This window comes from Mercenaria mercenaria, chromosome 4, assembly GCF_021730395.1.
Source record: "Mercenaria mercenaria strain notata chromosome 4, MADL_Memer_1, whole genome shotgun sequence".
NCBI classification, from domain to species: Eukaryota; Metazoa; Mollusca; class Bivalvia; order Venerida; family Veneridae; genus Mercenaria; species Mercenaria mercenaria.
The window spans coordinates 9910102-9932298 of record NC_069364.1 but is presented as its reverse complement, the minus strand read 5'-3'; the positions used below and the strand labels follow the sequence as shown (position 1 = coordinate 9932298).

At 34.8% G+C, this 22197-nt stretch overlaps 1 protein-coding gene across 4 annotated transcripts in view; it reads left to right on the top strand.

Moving 5' to 3' along the window:
* Nucleotides 1-22197, top strand: part of LOC128556196 (E3 ubiquitin-protein ligase rnf213-alpha-like) — a 119149-nt gene that overhangs the window by 27525 nt on the left and 69427 nt on the right. For 3 of the 4 annotated variants that reach the window (XR_008370483.1, XM_053540363.1, XM_053540365.1), the window contains 12 exons: nucleotides 804-970; nucleotides 4858-5080; nucleotides 5695-5865; nucleotides 8479-8541; nucleotides 9007-9116; nucleotides 11449-11586; nucleotides 11881-12043; nucleotides 12655-12731; nucleotides 14587-14728; nucleotides 15825-16018; nucleotides 19334-19522; nucleotides 20099-20234. Coding sequence is in view for 3 of the 4 variants with exons in the window: in XM_053540363.1 (XP_053396338.1) it covers nucleotides 804-970; nucleotides 4858-5080; nucleotides 5695-5865; nucleotides 8479-8541; nucleotides 9007-9116; nucleotides 11449-11586; nucleotides 11881-12043; nucleotides 12655-12731; nucleotides 14587-14728; nucleotides 15825-16018; nucleotides 19334-19522; nucleotides 20099-20234 (1773 nt within the window). In the remaining variant the exon portion in view is untranslated. The remainder of the gene's footprint in view (nucleotides 1-803; nucleotides 971-4857; nucleotides 5081-5694; nucleotides 5866-8478; nucleotides 8542-9006; nucleotides 9117-11448; nucleotides 11587-11880; nucleotides 12044-12654; nucleotides 12732-14586; nucleotides 14729-15824; nucleotides 16019-19333; nucleotides 19523-20098; nucleotides 20235-22197) is intronic. The other variant, XM_053540364.1, reaches the window with a different exon arrangement.

Here is a 22197-nt window from a genome sequence, read left to right as displayed (position 1 = left end):
CGTAGTTATCCGAGGCAGTCCATACTAAAGCGTAGTTCAACGTAGTTCACCGCAGATCCGTCCACGCGCTAAGCAAGTTGTCAGGCACAGTAAAACATAGTTCAACGTAGTACGCCATACCTTTCCGTACTTATTCGCGTCCTATATCTTTTTGTTCTCCGTTTCTCACCAATTTTCTCATATTAAGACTTACTGCTCCGTACTTATCCGTGTCCAAATCCCCACAGATCATTCCCATCCGCACCATACCTCAACGCACGGACATATCCGTATGTGTGACTGTAGCTTAAGGTAGAAATTCCTGCACCAAGTACATCATTCCTGTGTAAAGCTTTTAGGTATAAGGAGTTACAACTACCTATTAGTCTTGTTCAAAAATTAATTACTGGTTGATAACCAATTCCCTTTAGTGACATATCTTTTTGTAGTTGTGTGGTAAGGTTTATGATCAGGTATGTGTTTTCTGTGTAAAGAGATAGAAAAGACCTTTCTAAAAATATTTAGGTTTATATACTTTTTAAGTTTAACTACAAAGATTAAAAACTTTGAAGATTTTAGCAAAATAATTTTGTTTAAGGTGTTATACACCACTTTTAGACATTTTTCATAATTTAGGGGCATTTGGGCCTGTTTCATTTTTGTTGCATTGAAGTTCATATAAGATAAATGTAGATAATGCAAAAATATGGAACTACAATTTAGTTGATATTATTTTTAGAACACTAAATAAAATACAAACAATAAAATTCATATAAATGTCCTGTAAACATTACATGGATAATTTATTTTTTGCTATTTGACAGACTGATGATTTGGAAGATATCACCGGCTCCCTCATTCTGGCCTTGGGTGTGTGTTACCATGCATGTCTGAAAACAAGGCCAGAATATCGCTCTCATGTTGCAAGGTATTTTAGAGCACCTTGTCAGTTGCATGGTGGAGAAGACCAGATTAGAAAAGAAATTGAAAGGTACAGTAGATTCTAAACTTTTTTTTACCTACAGTATATGTTATTTGCTTAAAAATCAATTTTCAGCAGTAAGGCACCAAAAATAATCCTTCATAGTTATACTCCCAGATACAAAGTATATAGGGCTATGTTGGAATTATTACTGTCCTCTCTTGTCCATCATGTCTGTTTCATATCGTTATAACCACTGGGAATACTTTAATAAAACTAGCATGAACTGTTAACCTAAACAAAATGACATGTAGACGTAGACAAGATGACATGTAGACGGAAAACAAATGCCACTAGGTCTAAGTTCAAGGTTACACCTTGAAGTAAAATCTCAAACAGCTTAAGCCCATGTCTTCTTGCATCGTCTAAACTGCTTGAAAGATTTTTATAAAACTAGCAACAATGTTTATCATCAGGACAACACACAGAGCATATGATTATGGTCACTTAGTTTAAGGTCGAGATCAAACTTAGATGTCAAAGATTAGGTGGCTTAAATTCATGTTTGCTCCATATCTTTTTAACCTCTTTTTAAGGATTTTCATAAAATTAGCACCAGTTACATCCACACAACATGCAGTGTGCATATCCCCGATCTTAAAGTCCAGGGTCAGTGTCCCATGTAGAGGTCAAAAGTTTAGATTTATGCCTACCTGCTCCATATTTTCTTAACCACTGGAAGGATTTTCATAAAATAGAAAAATAAGGAAACTTCACAGGTCGCTCAACACGACAAAAACGAAAATGTTGCAGGCTCGGTTTGATTGAGCCTGTTCATGGACGGTAGTGGAAATTCAAGCTACCCTCCACGCCCTCTAGCCCCGGGTTGAGCAGAACTCAACATTTACACATGCTAAAAGTACAAAAAGCAATTTAGAGACATTTGCAGATGTATTCAAACGGCGGTGAACATGGAACCTTCAATGATACACGTGTTGAGGCGTGTAATTCCATGAAGAGCAGCGTTTGGTCCCCAGAACTAGCATCAGTTATTGACCACATTAAGACAACTTGCTGAGTGTACATTGTCACTGGGTCTAAGATCAAGGTCACATTTTTGAAGGTGAAAAGTCATGCTCATTATATCCTATTTTCCCTTTATATAAGCATACCTAGGTGTATTAATCATTGTGAGTGATTGCTCTTGTTTTGATCAAAATTTATAGAATACATGTGAGAAAGCAAATTGTGAATGTCAGCCAAAATACCACGACTTTTTAACCTTGAATTAGTTGACATTTGAAACATCATCTTAAAACTGTTTATTACTTGTTAAAAACACATTATTTCTAAATACATTATTTCTAAATACATACAAAATATAATTTGTGTACTCACTCTAACATATTTAGCATGCAATTTAATGAAATACATAAGAATTACAACAGTAACTGTTGCTGGCTATATTAGGTTACTTTGCAAGTCCTCGAATTGTTTGTCCTTAGCGTACTTACCTGATATTGCAAGCTTTAATTAAGCATTCCAGATTTTAAAATAACCTTTTTTGCCAGTTTCAGTCAAATGTTTACAAAGCGCTGGAAAAATGACATTTCCGTCCGAAAGCCAAAATAACATCATGACATCTTACTACACTTATAACACTTATAGTACAGAGATTTTATTGTCCCCTGCCTTTTTTGAAGAAAGAAAGAGGAACATAGAACTGGGCTGCATCTGTTCTTTGATCACACTTCATAACAGGTCAATGACTGCCATCCAGAAAGGGATTGTGTTGTGTGCAAGACCCAGACCCCCATGCTCCATGGTCAAGGTAAAGCTTACAAGAATGTGTTACCTGTCTAGTCCATAACTCTACAATTATAAAGGGATTTTAAATTATGTAGTACTTTGCTTATGATGAAACAACTTGTCATAAGCACAACTAAGACCCCTAGCTCCAGGGTCAAGGTCACACTTAGAGGTTAAAGGTTAAGAGTGTATGTTTTGTGTCCGGTCTACAACTCTGCCATTCATCAAGAGATTTTGTAATTATTTGTCATAAATGTTGCCCATAATGTGATGAAGTATCATACAAAAGAACCACATCCCTAGCTTAGAGGTCAAAGTCACACTTAGTGGTCAGATGTTAAAAGGGTATGTTTCATGTCTGGTCTATAACTCTACCATTCATCTAGAGATTTCAAATCACTGAACACAAATGTTCCCCATAATGAGATGACATGTCATGTACAAGACCAAGGCACCTTTTTCAAAGGTCAAGGTCAAAATATTAGGACATTTTTTGTCTGGTCAATAATTTTACTTTGCTTTGATGAAGATTCAAGTAACTTATCACAAACAGTCACCATTACAAGTCAATTTATCACATATAAGACCCAGACCTCTAACTCAAGGTCAAGGTCACACTTTGAGACAAAATATTTGTTGTAACTTGGTGTGGTTTGTAACTCTTTAAGCATGGACATATATTCAAAAGTCTTGGCATAAATTCTCACCATTACAAGACAATGTGCCATGTCCAATATTCAGTATTAATAAATATAAAAAAGGTATTTGATAATTGTATACTTCCAGTGTAACGGTCAGTTTTATTAGTACTATATAATTGTTGTCTTCTAAAGTCATGCATTTCATTCATTTACTAATTACCTGCCCTTAATATGATAAAATATTTGATTGAATTTTGTTCTTGATCAATTTAAAAACAAATTCGCATTAAATCTTTAAAATACAGATATTAACATTTGTAAGCATTACCAATTATAGATTACCAGGCATTTTCAAGCTGCATACCTCTTAATGAATTATAAGATATATTATTGTGATTGATAGACATTTTTGGTATGTTTTCACTGTTACTTCAAGGAAGATGTTAGATTAGCTGGCAATATGTTTTGTGAAAAATTGGCTGGGGACATTGGTAATTCTGATACTGTTTCTTGTTTTAATACAGTTTTACATAAAACAAACCCAAAACATGTAAATCTACTAACTTGATACAGCTTGGAATTTATCATGTTAGTAGATAGATGCTATATTATGCAAGTAGCTGTTAAGTTGCATAATGAAATATATGTTCAGCCATTTTAGCTCACCTGAGCTGTGATACCCCTGTGTCAGGCATTTGTTGATCATCATTAACAATTTTACTGTTCACATTTTTTGCCCAATGTTAATGCAACTTGGTCAGAATGTTTTTCTTAGTACAATCTCAGACAAGTTTGAAATTGGGTCATCTTGAATCAAAACTAGGTCGAATCATAGGAAATCATTACAAACACATTAGAGACTAATTTTCAACCTAATCTTCAGAACACTTTGTCAGGGATTTTTCTAAAATCTTTGTCAAGTTTAAAATTGGGTTACCTGGGATTTAAAACTATGTCACTAGGTCAAAACATAGAGAAATCTTGTTAATGCTCTAAATGTCACATATTTTACTTGCTCTTTATATATTTTTGTCAAAATGCTGCCTCTATGAGATGAAGGTCAAGTTCAAAACTGGGTTTCCTGGTGTCAAAAACTAGGTAACTAGGTTAAATCATAGGTAACCTTGTTAACACTCTAGATGGCGCAGTCTTTAATTGATCTTCATAAAACTTTGTTAGAATGTTTGTCTAGGTCAATTTTGAAACTGGGTTATATAATATCAGTAACTAGCTCAATATGTCAAGTAATCGAAAAACAAAGAGAATGCTCTGTTTTTGATATGGAAATAAAGCTAGAAAAAGGATTTACATATTTGAAATATTTGGTCAGTGGTAGTATTTTGGTGCACATGGAACCTTCAATGATGCACAGAGTGCAATTCCATGAAAAGCGGCATATGGTCCCCAGATAAAATAATGGCTTTGCCCTAAATGAGAAAACAGTGGACAGAACTTAATAAACTGGAATTTAGAGAGGGGATCTGTAATTTCATTTTGTTTATTCAGTTGTCAAGAGGTTTTCTTAGACAATGTTCACCTGGAAAAGAACATAGCCCGTAACATGGCATTAAAAGAGAATGTATTCATGATGGTCGTTTGTATAGAACTTCGTATCCCACTGTTCCTTGTCGGCAAACCTGGCAGTTCAAAGTCTCTGGCAAAAACCATAGTGTCTGATGCTATGCAAGGAAATGCTGCAAGAGAAGAACTTTTCAAAGAACTGAAACAGGTGAGAGCTGTGTAATGATTAAAGTTTGAAGATGATTGTTATACAGTATGCATTAAACTTGATATATCCCACTTGTCCCACATTGATTGGTTTTACCCTGCTACAACATGTATTTTACTTAAAAAATATAAAAAGCCTGTATTCAGCTCCCATCGGATAGAGAAATATACTGAATGGTTGGACTACTTGCTTTAGTTGTGATGTCAAATGATGTAATGATGGTGTCTTGATGTGCCATCCGTCAAAATGTTTCAAACAAGTTTTCAGTCTTATTTGCCTGAAATTATAGTCCATTTTGGCTTATATAATACTTGGAAGTTAAGCAAAATCCACCTTAGCAGAATACATTTTAGGTGGTGGCCTCGCATGCAGAAATAATTGCCCCTGGCCAAGGCTTGAACCCAAATTGGTGAATGGCAAGACTTTCTTATTTGGCGACCTTAACCACTTGGCCATGGAGACCCCTGAATACAACATTGTAGGCCAAGGTACTGTCATGGTTACCCTATTATATTCAACATATTATACTGTAACATCATAAGATGACTGTATCCTTAAAATTGTCAATGTCATTCTAGGCATGATTTTAAGTTTGAAGCACTACCTATTTTCAGGCACAAATGGTATCCTTCCAATGCAGTCCACTGTCTACACCAGATGGTATTGTTGGCACATTCAGACAGTGTGCACAGTTCCAGAAAGACAAAGATTTGGACACGTTTGTCTCAATTGTTGTCCTAGATGAAGTTGGACTGGCAGAAGACAGTCCAAGAATGCCATTAAAGGTAATGGAAAGGAACTGTTTAAAAGTTAAAGTTGTTTGCATGTTACTCTTGTTTAGAAGCACACTTAGATACAATCATGTTCATTGATAGGCTTTAATCTAAACTGATAAATCCATAGATAGATGTTTTTTGTGTTGACGTTATAAGCACATCAAAATATATCTCCCCTCAAAGAAGAGAAGTCCATTGTTTGTGCATGTGGGTCTGTTTGTCATTGGAGAGTACAGTTTCTGATCATCAGAAGCCACGCTTGAAACTTTAAAAAGATGAGTGCCTTTGGTAGGTATAGATGACACTTTCTGTAGTCAGTAGGTCAATAGTCCCAGTCATAATGATCTTGAAGACTGTAAATGGCTTCCAATAAACAATAGGAAGATTCTTGGTTGTACAATCACTGTCACAGTGGTCAAAGTTCATAGCATGTTGCCTGTGGTCACAATAAATGACACTAAATCCATCCTCTCAATGTGAATATCTTTAGAACAAGGGGGTTGTATGGTTGAGCTCCAGTGAGGCATATGTTCTCATGATAATTTGATAAAAGACATTGATTCTAAAATAATCTGTTTGCTAACTCTGATCAGTTTGGAGAATTTAATAGTTACTTGCTGGGACAGGTTAGTAATGTCACAGAATCTTTGAACACAGATTATACTAACTGTCTGCAATAACATTAATGTATTGTAGAAGATTGGTGCTAAACCCAAAACAAACGATAGAATTTGGTCGAAAGCTTATGGTTATGATTATGGTGAGCCTTTAGTTTGAAAATGGTTTAGTTAGCTTTTGAATAGCTTTCATTTGCTTCCTGACACTTTGTCCTAAGACTTTCAGAAATGGGGTCATTAGTCTAAAATCCTCTTAACATTCTGGAAGCCATATTTTCAACCTAATCTTGATAAGGCCATATTTTTCATGAGATCTTCATGAAAATTAGTGAGAATGTTCACCTTGATGATATCTAGGTAAAATTCAAAACAGGGTCACGTACCTTCCAAAACTAAGTCAGTAGGTCAAATAATAGAAAAACCTTGTGACCTCTCTAGAGACCATATTTTTCAATGGATCTTCATGAAAATTGGTAAGAATTTTTATCTTGATAATATCTAGGTCAAGTTCAAAACTGGGTCACATGAGCTCAAAAACTAGGTCACTATGCCAAATAATAGAAAAAACGATGTCATACTCAAAACTGGGTCATGTGGGAAGAGGTGAGCGATTCAGGACCATCATGGTCCTCTTGTTTCATACGGGATACACTTTGGCAGGTGGCGGTAAAATAACGTAATTTTAAGACTGGTTTACATATTGTTTTGAAAAACTACGGATCAGTGGCTTTGATGTTATTGAATCAGTCTAAAATTTCGCATGCACATGTTTACAATTGCCTACGGGTAAGATTAAATGGTTAATTGTTTGCAGATGTTGACAGTAGGTGGTAAGATAATTAATGCCTCAGGCGTGTATCTCTCGATAAACAAGCTAGGGATTATAGACAACTATGAAAATTATATTTGAAGAGTATTTCCGGGCTACTCGATATTGAATTTCAAGTATTTTCTAAAGGTCTACATTTGGTCCGAGATACGATTTTCGACAGAGGAATTTTTTTCTGAATTTATTTTTTTACGGGAGGTTTTCATGTCCCGGCGGGAGACCGGGAGATATACTGAAAATACGGGAGAAAAAGTCTCCCGGCGGGAGATATGGCATGTATGAAGGCCGGTCAGAATTTTTATCTCCATAAAATGTAGAATAAGTTTGAAACTGCCCAATAATTTCGGGTCAAAAACTAGGTCAACAAGGAATAGGAAAACCTTTTTTACATTCTTAGGCCATATTTTCTAACAGACTTTTATGAAACCTGGTCAGAATGTCAACAGATATAGGCCATGTTTAGGGAAACTTGATCATCTTGTAAAAATCTAGGTAAGATAATAGAAAATCTTGTTAACCCTGCAGATGCCATATTTCTATCTGTTCTGTATGAAACCTGGTCAGAATGTTAAACTTTGTGTTTATGAAGTTTAGACCTGGTTTCAAACTGGCTTATAAGAGATAGAAATTAGATCACTAGGTCAAATTATGGAAAATGTTTAAAGCCATAGAGGCCATATTTTCTACCCAATTTTCATTAAACAATTTGTCAAAATGTTTGTCTTTATGAAATCTAGGAAAAATTTGAAACTGGGTTATTCATGTCACTAGTGGAAAACACTGAATAAACAGAACTGCTCTAAATAAACTGCCTTCTGAGTTCATATCAGTCTCAAGCAGTATTCAGCAGTATTTTTAAAATGATGTCATGGAGGCTGAGAATTAGAAAAAAACACTTTAATAGTTTCAGATGTATTCCATCTTAGACTCAAACATGTTAATCACTGCATCTTTCAAGTAGTGAATAAGCAAAGCAGTAATAGTGGAATGGCTCCAGTGGTGAACCAATTAATACATGAAGGAAAGTGTTTACATAACATATAAAAGTGTTTTAACATCTTACCTATTTATGTTGCAGGGATAAAGGTTCACTTTAATGAGATTACATGTATTATTTAGCTTTTGTACCAAAGTATGAATTATGTAACATTTCATTTGTGTTTTACCTGTTTACAGACACTCCATCCCCTGTTAGAAGACGGTTGTCAAGGTGATGAAAAACCTGAAAAACACATGAAGGTATCTTTATTTTCTTGATACTTGGAATAAATGCAGACTACATGTTGGAGTGTTTAGGTCACTTGCTCTTCACGACTATGGGCTCAATAGCTTGTTTAGGGTGGAGAATTCTCTTATGTGAGGATGCCATCCAGCTGGCTCAAAGAAGGTCACAGGTTTTTCACAAGTGCCCTTTCCTGCTTGAAATTATGCTTGGCGGGGCACCAGGGTTCTTGTTTCACCCTCAAAAGCTTGAAAGTTTCCACATGACCTTTAATTATGTCTGTCTGGAATTAAACTTCTCCTAGAAAGAAACAACAACTTTAGAAATGGAATATAAATTTCTGAATTTTCATTGTCAAATATTTTCTTATTGCCAAATTTAAAGGGAATGGAAGATACTGAATATTTTGCTGCCCCTCATAAAATTCGATAAACCCATTTTATGTCATATAATGTTAACACCTTTCTTCTTTTGGTGTTTAGGTTGCATTTATTGGTATATCCAACTGGGCACTGGATCCAGCAAAGATGAATAGAGGAATTCTTGTGCAGAGGGAAGTGCCAGATCTTGTGGAACTGAAAAACAGTGCAAAGTAAAGTATACTGAAGTTTAGTAGTTTACATTATTTGGGATCAAAATTTTGTTTTAAGTGTGTGGAAGGTAAAGGCCAACATTGGTACTTTTAAATACAACATTTCAAAGGCCCACATTAGTACTTTTAAATACAACAATTCTCGTGTTATGTCATAACACGGTTTTCATTGGTAACATTTAGTAAAATACACAATGTCATATGAAAAGTGATATATTATGTAAAATGTAGAATGGAACTTTGTGTCTTCTGACATTTGGCCTTTTCCTGACTTCACAGTTATTTGAGTTTGTGAGTAATTGTAAATACAGGGGCTTTTGTGGCCAAATGGTTAAGGTCGCTGACATGAAATCAATAGCTCCTCGTCAGTGTGGGTTCGAGCCTCAAGGCGTTGAATTCTCCCAGTGAGGAAGCCGTCCAGCTGGCTAACGGAAGGTCAGTAGTTGTACTCAGGTGCGTGCTGGTGATGATATAATGCACGGAGGGGCACCTGGGGGTCTTCCTCCACCATCAAGCTGCAGAGTTGCTATATGAACAAAATGAAAATAATTATTGTAAACACAAGGGTCTTATAGGATTACTGATTATAGTGATATGAATTCAGAAGGAATGTTAAACTCCTTGTTATCTATACCTGGAAAATGTTGTTTTGAATCATATGGAGAAATTCAATTTGTCTTGTTCACTTTTCTGGACCAAGTACTGGTAAAAAACCCAGCAGACTGTTCTCAAGTATATATTTGTACCCCCCGACAACAAAGTTGTAAGGGGGGGTATACTGGTTTCAGGTTGTCTGTCCGTCTGGCCGTCTGTCCGTCTGTCCGTAGACGCAATCTTGTGCGCACTATCTCTCCTTATCCCCTTGACAGAATTTAATGAAACTTCACACAAGTGATCAGTACCAACAGTAGTTGTGCACGGGGCATGTTAGGTTCTTTTAGAAAAAAAATTTGCAGAGTTATGGGACTTTGTTTTTTTTGTTACTATACTATATACATAGACACAATCTTGTGCACACCATCTCTCCTCATCCCCTTGACACAATTTAATGAAACTTCACACAAGTGATCAGTACCAACAGTAGTTGTGCATGGGGCATGTTAGGTTCTTTTAGAAAAAAAATTTGCAGAGTTATGGGACTTTGTTTTTTTGTTACTATACTATATACATAGACACAATCTTGTGCGCACCATCTCTCCTCATCCCCTTGACACAATTTAATGAAACTTCACACAAGTGATCTGTAACAACAGTAGTTGTGCATGGGGCATGTTGGGTTCTTTCAGAAAAAAAGTTTGCAGAGTTATGGGACTTTGTTTTTTTTGTTACTATACTATACATAGACACAATCTTGTGCGCACCATCTCTCCTCATCCCCTTGATACAATTTAATGAAACTTCACACAAGTGATCAGTAACAACAGTAGTTGTGCACATACAGTCTGCATATACATTCTTTTAGATAAATATTCTGCATAGTTATGGGACTTTGTTTTTTGTTACTATACTGTATACATACAGTCTATATACATACAGTCCACAAATTATGCAATCTTGTGTGCGTCAAATTGCAATGTACTGTGTCAGTGCATGCGGGGGGTACATTCATCACCTTTAGTGATAGCTCTAGTTTATGTATGTAGTCAGTGCAAAATTTTTTTGTACTTGTTTATGTACATAATATATAAAGGTAGTCACTCGAATTGAAGCAATATTCTATGGCATCTTCCACATCTGTAATTCTGTTAGAGATATATTTAAGGTACAAAATGACCGAAGGGTTGGATCTGTATTAGAAATTTACGTTTTATTTTTTTTATGTAATTAGTCCCACCTTTCTTCAGTATGAAAGTATTTAAAAGTTTAGCATTTCTTTTAATTTTATTGTAATTTCTGGTTTTACCTTTGCATTTGAAGGATATATGGATTTTGTAATAAGCTAAACATAAAGGTTACTTTTAAAACTGTATGTAGCTTTGAAATTCATTGTTCCAAGTCTTATAATCTTGTGCTGCAAAGATAGGCAAAGGGAGGTAATTATAAGTTAACAAACTTGTATTTTTATTGAATTTTAGCTACATGTTAAAATGTCAGTGCAAATCTGAAAATATAATAGCATTTTAATCAAATTTATACTTAACCTTATGCTTAATAACCCTATTGCAAATTGACAAACTGTATAGGAAAGTAAAATATTCCATCAGTCCAAAACCTAAATTTTATCAAACTCTCAACTAACAGAAATAGGTGCAAATAATTAGATGTTATCATTATTGACAAATCCATAACGTGACCAAAATCTGACTAACTGCATTAAAATTTTGATTTTCAGTGGAATATGCCAAACAGATGATAACCTGAGTAATTTGATTGAACCTTTGATTGAGCCAATGGCAGCCTCCTACCTTGAAATATTTGACAAAGCATCACAGAACATGAGAGAGTTTTATGGACTTAGAGACTTCTACAGGTAAATGATAACATTAATTCTTTTTTGGTTGATGTTTAAACTCAGATTTAATACTTTATTGATTATTCAGAATAAGATTCAGTACTTTATTGATTATGTGAAGGTTTTCAGTAAGCCTAAATGAAATATGACATAATGTCTTTGGACAAATTTTCGCTGCTCGGGGCCTTCTTTGTGAACTATGGAAAGGAGTTCAGGCTCCCCAGTTCATGAAAGAAATTGCAGTAAGTGATTGGGCTGGACTGTATACAATACGATCTTGGAGAATGTTGTACTGGTAAGTTTCTTTTGCAGCTTGGTCAAGATGGTGTACAGTTTTGTTGAGAAATCGAAACAGAAACCCACATGGCATGAGATGTTGCATGCTATTAAGAGAAACTTTGGTGGACTTGATAAAGTATATCCAGTTGGGAGCTTCAAGGAACATTTAACTGGAATTGTACACTTTGACAAGGAGGTAGGAGCTATTACAAGTTACATACCTCTTTCATTTCTTAAACCATATACATATATTGCTGTTTTAAGAAAATAAGCTTTAGACTATCTGCAACTTGATATTGTTTTTCAGTTGCTATAATACCTAAAATTACAGGGTTCATAAGCATGATTAAAAAATTGAAGTTGTCCTTGAGGAGATGTAGCTTAAAGTGGCATTATGCGAATCTTATTGCACGTAGTGTGTTTTGGTAAATGTTTTATAAAAGCAGTTTTCGGTTGCTGTGCGTTTAAATGTGTTAAATAACGATAATGCTGCATTAGTATTTGAAGTTAATGCTTTCTTCTATGCAGTGATCTCCCTTACCTACAGGTAGAGATTTCTGAAGTTGAAGGGAAGCAACTCCTGCATGCACTTTGACTTTTCTTAAAAAGACTGCCTAGTCAAAAAAAGAAAAGTCAAATTTGGAAACTTATTATTTGGTACTGGTAACAGAAAGAGTTGGGTATATTTGGTTAAAAGCTATAATGTCATCCACCCTTTTACACACACATTTTTTTCAGCTGGATTTTTACTTTAAAAAACTTTAATGTTAAGCATATGTTTATGTATATTGTCTTTAAATATTCCAGCCAAAGGCAACAGACCCAGACTGCAGTCCAGCTGGCCTTGTGCAGGCTTGTCTATTTGATACAAATCAGATGCAAAGGTATTCTTTTCTCAAAACTTTGACTGTTTCAAATACAGGTACATGTATTTACTTGTTTTGCTAATATGAGTGAAAAAGTTTTATTCCTACATATATTTATTTGCCTATTCATGTATCTTCTTGTCAACCTCAGTCACAAACGATATAGATCCTGTCTTTACATTACAAATTAAAGCGTTTTCTTCATGAAACCTTGAGAATATGCACAGCATTTGAGTTTTTCAGTCTGTTTGCCTGTCTTGGTCACAAAAGATGGATCATGCCATAATTTATCAATACGAAAGAATTTTTCATGAAACCTAGTTCATGGATAGTGGGCAATTTTGAGACATTGCAGGCCCCTTCATTTGGTAGAATTATCAAAGAATGTGGTTCATATAGCATCAAATACGTGAAATATGTCCACAAAAAAGAATCCTGCAATACGTAGAGTTTTGTCCGCTTTGTCCATTCCTTCATCCATAGATCTGTCCGTCCGAGTGTTCATTTGTCCAACAATTCTTGTATGTAGTATTTCTCCGCAACCACTTGCTGGAACTCGTGGAAAATTCATAGGAAGCTTTAGGTTGTCTGATTTTTGAAAAAAAAACTGCGAGGTATTGTCGTCACTTGATCGTCGGCGTCGGTGTTGGTTAAATTTTTAGTTTAGGTCCACCTCTTCTCAAAAACTGTAAGAGCTAAAGCTTGGAAACTGCACACTTGTTTGTCATTATTAGATGACTGTGTAGGCCAAGAACAATAACTCTGATGTGCATTATGTCAAAATTATTGGCCTTTTTATAGTTTCTTGGTTAAAATTTTTGTTTAGATTCACCTTTTCTCAAAAACTGTAAGAGCTACAGCTTTGGAACTTTGCACACTTTTTTATCATCATTAGATGACTAAGTAGGCCAAGAATCATAACTCTGATTTGCATTTTGTCAGAATTTTGGCCCTTTTTTACTTAAAATTCTGAACTGTAGCTCTTTCCTTACATACTGTCCAGCACTTGCAGATGACCAATGGCACCCGTAGGTGGTGCTCTTGTTTCATTGAGTTATTGCCTTTTGATTATTCATTATTCATTACTTGTCTACTACTATTCTGTTTACTATTTCTCAGCAACTACACGCTGGAATTCAGCGAAACGTCTTGGGAAGATTCAATCCTAAAAGGAAATGCACATATTATCATCATGTTCTAGTCGGCTGATTTTTCATTAAGTTATTGCCCTTTGATTATTCAACATTAGTATACAATAGTACCATTTATTTCCAGAGTATTCCTCAGCAGCCACTTGCTAGAATTCAGCGAAATTTCATATGAAGCTTCAAATTTTCTTGTCTGATGATATTTCACTGAGTTAATATCAATTATTCAACTCTAGTATACTATGTACAATTTTTTGTTCGAAGTATTTCTCCACAAGTCCTTGCTAGAATTCAGCAAACCTTTGTAAGAAACTTACTCAAGAATGAATGAATGAGTTGGGTTTTATGGCGAATCGACACAAAAAAGTCATATATTGCCGAGATTAGTCTCAAGCGGAAGTGCCTATATTGTCTTCATTTTTCTGTTGGATGATTTTTCACTGAGTAATGGCCCTTTGATAGTTCAGCTTTAGTAAACTATAGTGTCATCCTTATCTGAAGAATTCCTCAGCATCCCCTGGCTGAAATTCAGTGAAACTTCATAGAAAGCTTCATGTCCAAGAGGAGATGCACACATCTTGTAAGTGTTTTTCTCAGCAACTATTTGCTGGAGTTCTTAGAAATTTCTTGAGATACTTCGCTACTTTTCTTTTGCTTTTATTATGCAGATATGGTACTTAGGGGAGTGATCCATCTGTTTTACTGATATTTCCTTGTTTATACAGTGAGAGCAGATACCTTCTATTATTGACGGAGAACTATGGAGCTTTGACCATCATACAACAACAGATATTGTCAAGGAGCAGTGATATCAGACCAATTACCATATTTGGTAGCAGCTTCAGAAGTGACCAGGAATACACACAGGCGAGTCAGAAAAAGGCTTAAAATAGTTTGATTTTTGGAGGGATAAAGTGTTAATGTGAATTTCAGTTAAAAGTAAAACAATCATTTGTTTGAATATATCATGAATAATTGAACTTGACAGACAATCAAAGTAAAGAATGAAGCAAGTATATATCTTGTGTCTAATCATTATTATTTCATCACAGTTTCTCTTGAATACACTGCTTTTTGGCTCTTTTGAAATGATATAAAAGGAAATTTGAATAAAACAGTGTTCTGATAATACATTCTTTAATTCTTTAACAGTCTTTAACAGTCAGATAAGATAACAGAGATTTGACTATATATGCAAAAGTTGGCCCAGTATGAATGTGTAGTACAATTGAGATGCCTATATAAAGCAACATTGAAACTAATCTTATTTGGTTAGTGGACTTGTGGCAATTGTGCACGCTTGTGTCTATTGCTTAGCGCTTTGCTGTACTTGGTCTTGTATAACATGGTGCTGATTGGTTCGTATATGGTAAAGTCTCTCTCTACTTGTGATGATTTATAATGCAAACTTGTATCTTCAAGAATCTCATGTATATGAAAGTCAACTGTTCTAAATTTAATTATATTCCTTAATGCACCTATCTATATGTATTCATTGTATCCTTGAGATCCAGTTAACTTTCAGAGAGAGAATTTTGGCTTCTTTGGTCCCAATCAGTTAAAGACTAAATTGTCACTGCTGGTTTGTGAGACATGGTAATAGAGATTTGAACATGTATGTGAATATTGAACCAGTACGAATGTGTAGTACAGTGTGGGTTGTGTATAAAGCACCATCGAAACTAATCTTACTTGGTTAATGGACTTGTTGTGGCATATACACACTCATTTGTACTGCAATGTGCTTTGCTGTAATTGCTCCACTATATTGTTGTGGTGGTTGGTTGATATAACTCGTATCCTGGTATAGTGCAGTTTGAATGTGTATATAAAGCAACATTGAAACTAATCTTATTGGATTAGTGATCTTGTAGTGGCATATATATATCAACTTGATATCAATTAGTATTGATAGCTCATACAAATAGATTGTGAAAAATGCTCATTAATCTTTTTTGTACAGGTGTGTAGGAACATCAACAAGATCAAAGTATGTATGGAGACAGGAAAAACTGTAGTTTTACTGAATCTAGAGAACTTGTATGAAAGTTTGTATGATGCCCTAAATCAATACTATGTGTACTTTGGTGGTGAAAGATTTGTTGATCTTGGACTGGGAACACATAGAGTCAAGTGTCCAGTACACAAGAACTTCAGGTAACAGCAATACATCAGTTAATATCTAACAGCGGATAATTTGCAGTCAAAGTAGTTGTGGTGGTGTTAAACCAGATTATCAGAAAAACATGTAGTTTTTAGCTCGACTATACGAAGTATAAGGAGAGCTATCCTACTCGCCCCGGCGTCGGCGTCTTTCCGCGTCCCCACCTTGGTTAAAGTTTTGGTGCACTTTCTCTTTTTTCAACATATCTCTGTAATTACTTGATGGATTTGATTCAAACTTGACATACTTATTCCTCATCATCATCCACATCATCTGACACAAAGGCCATAACTCTGGCACCAATATTTCATGAATTATCCCCCCTTTTCACTTAGATTTTCAGGTTAAAGTTTTGATGCACTTTCACTCTATCTCTGTTATTACTGAATGGATTTGATTCACACTTAAAATAGTTGTTCAACATCATCACCCACATCATATGACACATGGTGCATAACTCTGGCACCATTTTTTCATGAATTATTCCCCCTTTTTGCTTAGAATTTCAGGTTAAAGTTTTGGTGCACTTTCACTCTACCTCTGTTATTACTGAATGGATTTGATTCAAACTTAAAATAGTTGTTCAGCATCATCACCCACATCATATGACACAAGATGCATAACTCTGGCACCATTTTTTCATGAATTATTCCCCCTTTTTACTTAGAATTTCAGGTTAAAGTTTTGGTGCACTTTCACTCTACCTCTGTTATTACTGAATGGATTTGATTCAAACTTAAAATAGTTGTTCAGCATCATCACCCACATCATATGACACAAGATGCAAAACTCTGGCACAATTTTTCGTGAATTATTCCCCTTTTTACTTAGAATTTCAGGTTAAAGTTTTATGCACTTTCACTCTATCTCTGTTATTACTGAATGGATCTGATTCAAACTTAAACAATTGTTCAACATCATTACCCTTATCATATGATGCAAGGTGCATAACTCTGGGACCAATTTTTCATGAATTATTTCCCCTTTTTACTTAGAATTTTAGGTTAAAGTTTTGATGCACTTTCACTCTCTCTGTTATTTCTGAATGGATTTGATTCAAACTTAAAATAGTTGTTCAACATCATCACCCACACCATATGATGCAAGGTGCATAACTCTGGCACCAATTTTTTATTAATTATTCCCCCTTTTTACTTAGAATTTTAGGTTAAAGTTTTGATGCACTTTCACTCTGTCTCTGTTATTACTGAATGGATTTGATTCAAACTTAAAATAGTTGTTCAACATTATCACCCACACTATATGACACAAGCTGCACAACTCTGGCACCAATATTTAATGAATTATGCCCCTTTTTGCTTAGGATATACTTACATAGTGTTTTGATACATTTTATCTTTACCTCTCTTATTACTTTAAGTTGATATTTTTGACATAGACTCAGGCTATTGTGCAATATCTTCATCCACAATTGGAGTCATTAAACACTCCAGTGACAGCTCTAGTTTCCTCAGATGTGCCCAGTTTCTCTATCCAGCATTGAAATAGTCGAGCGCGCTGTCTCCTGTGACAGCTCTTGTTTCAGTTGCCCATTTAGTTCATCATAGAAAGTACAGTTCTATTGATGTCACAGCTGCGAACTTGATCTCCAGCTGAATCATATGTTTTCTGTGGCGATTTGGTTAAATACATTGCATCAGAAACATTTTTTTTTACCTCTATGTTAGTGCTGGTCCTTAATCTAGGAACACTGGACAGCTTATTTTAACTGCCAGCCAAATTGTTAGAAATGGGGTTAAACCCTTAAAAACATTACTTTATAAAGGAATATATTTAGAAATTCCTGTGTAATAAATTGTCATTGAAGAATATACTTTGAGGCATATAATTTAAATATAGATTGACTTCTTTTTTAGCTCGACTATTCGAAGAATAAGTAGAGCTATCCTACTCACGTCGGCGTCACACCCTGGTTAAGTTTTTCGTACCAGTCCACATTATGACAAAGTCTTTTGAGATTAAGCTTTGAAACTTTTAACACTTGTTTACCATCACCATGTCCAGTTATAGGCAAGAGTACATAACTTTGTCAAGCATTTTGACTGAATTATGGCCCCTTTTGACTTAGAAATCTTGGTTAAGTTTTTCGTACCAGTTCATATTTTGACAAAGTCGTTTGAGATAAAGCTTTGAAACTTTCAACACTTGTTTACCATCACCATGTCCAGTTGTAGGCAAGAGTACATAACTCCATCAAGCATTTTGGTTGAATTATGGCCCCTTTTTGACTTAGAAATCTTGGTTAAGTTTTTGGTACCAGTCCACATTTTGAAATCTTGGTTAAGTTTTTGGTACCAGTCCACATTTTGACAAAGTCTTTTGAGATAAAGCTTTGAAACTTTCAACACTTGTTTACCATCACAATGTCCAGTTGTAGGCAAGAGTACATAACTCCATCAAGCATTTTGACTGAATTATGGCCCCTTTTGACTTAGAAATCTTGGTTAAGTTTTTCGTACCAGTTTATATTTTGTGTAAAGTGTTTGACATTTGGCTTTGAAACTTTTATATCTTGTTCAGTATAATAGTCTCTATCAATAGGCAAGAGTACGTAACTCTCTCATCTTTTTTGGCTGAATTATGGCCCTTTTTGAACTTGGAAATTGGTTCTGTTTTGTAAATGTCCATGTTTGGTCAAGACTATTTGACATATGGCTTTTAAACTTTAAACACTTGTTTATCATTATGATTTCCACCTGTAGGCAAGAGTACATAACTCTGACAATTATTTTGACTGAATTATGGCCCTTTTTGGACTTTGAAATTTGTTCAGTTTTTCTTACAAGTCAGTGTTTTGTCAAAACTGTTTGAACTGTGGCTTTGAAACTTGTAACACTAGTTTATCAACATGATTTCCATCTGTAGGCAAGAGTACATAGCTCTGTCAACTATTTTGACTGAATTATGGCCCTTTTTGGACTTAGAAATTAGTTAAATTTTTCATATAAGTCCATGTTTTGCCTAAAATATAACTTAACATATTTGCCATCATGGTCACACATTGCCATTTAGTGCAAGACTAATCGAAATCCACAAATACAGGAACATTTTTTGTTTAATCCATTTTTTTGTTTAGTCTGAAAATCTATGGAAATATTTTGACCCCATTCTTCAATCAATTCTTCGAATAGTCGAGCGCGCTGTCATCCGACAGCTCTTGTTGTATTCTATTGTTACCAAATATAGTGAATTTATACAAGTTCTTTTGACTTTTTTTTTTCAATACCCAGAAAGGCATGGACCGTTATTATAATGCTATACATTAGTATCTAATTGTTTCCATATAGACTGATAGTGGTAGCAGAAAAGCAGACAGTGTACAAGAAGTTTCCAATACCATTGATCAACCGTCTTGAGAAACATTTTCTTTCAATCAACACCATGCTATCACCAGAACAACAGAAGGTTGTTAAAACACTGGAAGACTGGGCACATAGATTTGTTTCACAGCGAAACACAACTTCATTTTTACCAGGGTGAGTTTAATTTTATTATGATAATTTTATGCAATCAAATTATTGCTGGGTTCACATTAGTAACCCGAAGCATGTTTATTTCAAATTGTCAAAATACGTTTGTTTTTATAAAACCAAGTTACCAATAACATATCAAAGACACTACTTAATACAGGGAGTACGCTGTAATCAAGATTAAGAATATTAACAGCCTGTAACAGTCAAACTTACTATCTACCAGTTGTTTAGCACATTAATTAGTAATAAACTCTTGCTGAATGCCTTACTGGTCATCAGTAAAAACTGTTGCCCAAGGTCCAAAGGACTGAAGGTCAATAGTTTTGACAATTGACCTTCAAGCCATTCAGTGTTTTATTACATGACATAAGCTAGTTATTGTTTCAAATTTTGAATTTAGCCCAACAGAATATGGTTTTGAACTTTAGACATGTCAAATAGCACAAACTAAGGACCGCCAATTTATGGAAGGAATCGTTTAATAATAGGTTATGATCACTAATATAAGTTTTAAAAGGCAGTAGATGAATTCTAAGTATGTATATATACTACTGTTTTCTAATAAGTATAAATGTTCAGTTTCAGAAAGGACAAATCTGATGCTAAAGTTGGCGATGTTTTTATTGGCTACCATGACGACACATGCTCTGCTATTGTTTTAGATGTGTGGCAAAAACACATACATATAGATACTGAAAGAGACAGGGATACACAGGTATTTTTCATTTAATACAACTTAGAAACATGATGTATTATAGTACCACCACAGGTGGTACTGGGCAGATGTCTGGATAGTCTTTGTTGCTCTTTATGTTTGGCTTTTAATTTCAGTCAGTGGATTAGTTAGTCTGCTCAATGAAAGTCAAAAGTAATTTGTTGTGATGGGTTTATATTGTGACAGTTTTGGCACTCTTGTTTATTTAGTGTTCATTTTTTTGTATGAATAAAAGGGGGATATATATTACATTTATATGAACATTTTATGTATAATAGCCAAGCCATGAGAAAACCAACATAGTGGGTTTGCGACCAGCATGGATCCAGACCAGCCTGCGCATCAGCGCAGTCTGGTCAGGATCCTTGCTGTTCGCTAACAGTTTCTCTAATTGCAATAGGATCTGAAAGCGAACAGCATGGATCCTGACCAGACTGCATGGATGTGCAGGCTGGTCTGGATCCATGCTGGTAGCAAACCCAGTGTTGGTTTTCTCATGACGCGGCTTAATATTATAGCGTTTGGTGTTACTAGAAGAGAGATTTGTATGCTGCTATTTACTTTTGAATTTCTTCAAAAGTATAAAAAATATTATTTGATGTCTTAAGAGTAAGGTAAATTACTGATCTTACTCAAAGGCATTAAAATGATAGCTGAATGAATTAACTGAAGTAAACACTTCAACAAAGATATCTGACTCACATATAAAGACTAATATTTTATCTTTAGCTACAATGGTCCATTCCTTTATGATAGTAAATAGGAGAAAAGGTACTTGCCAATATTCATTGTCCTTATCCGGAGTTCCAGGCTTCCAAAGTTTTACTTTTAACACTAGAGGTCACAATTCTGGTACAGTCTTAATGAAATTTAGTCAGATTGTTTCAATACAATTCAACAGGAAGGCCTAATATGGGGAGTAGACAGTCCGTATAAATCAATACATTTATCTGTCTTATCCTGTCGTCCATACCTGTAAATATCGACCAGTCGTTAGCGATCGATATTTTGTTTTCGCCACTATCGATTAGCGTGTAATTAGCATAATTACCTAATGTTAATCATGGAGTTACAACACTTGTTGTTCAAAGGGTTTATCAGTCACATGTAAAGTGGTGATAATTAGATGATCAGAGATTGATCTAAAGGGATTCTGAAGGAAAAACAGCATGCGACTGCATGTGGTGATATGCTTAATTATTATGAATTAACTCGAGCTCACTTCCCTGTATAAATATTTCACCACATAACTTCAAACCTTTATCAAAGGAACGATTTTTGTTGGATTTGAATAAATAAAATGTCAACAGAAAGCTGACACTTTTCTTAATCTTATAGAGCCATAATTATAATTATTGTTTATAATGTTAGATTTCTACAAACAGAAACATTCTTTTGCACGTAGAGAATGACTCAAACGAGATTGTTGTTTAAACTCCAAAAATTCATTTAATCGTAAATCCAATGTGTGAAAAATACGATGTATTTAAATTATAATAACAATGAAATTTAAACAAAAAAAGGCCGACAGCGAACTTTTAGATAAAACTGCAGAAAATCATCTAGGTTTAACACGCATTTAAATGGTGAAGAACAAAGCAATATCATAAAAAAATATTTTCAGGCAACAGTTTACAGCTTCGACTTGCTAATTTTATCAAAATATGTCCTTACTTTATTGTTCTAAATACTCTGAATCAACAAGGCAAATAGCATGTAAAAAACAACATCTTTCTCTCTGGGTAAAACAAGCCTAGATTTAGCCATTTTCACAGGGTGAAATGTAACATTAATGTAGATATTTTCTATTTAAAAACAGATGCAGGCAATAATTTCATGGCAGAACTTTTGTTTTCAACAAAAAATTCAACAAATGCTTTCCCAGACTTTCACTGAAAGGACGATTTAAACTGTAAGGCGTAAGCGTGTGGATAATAGCAGAATAACCTACGGCATATGCTTC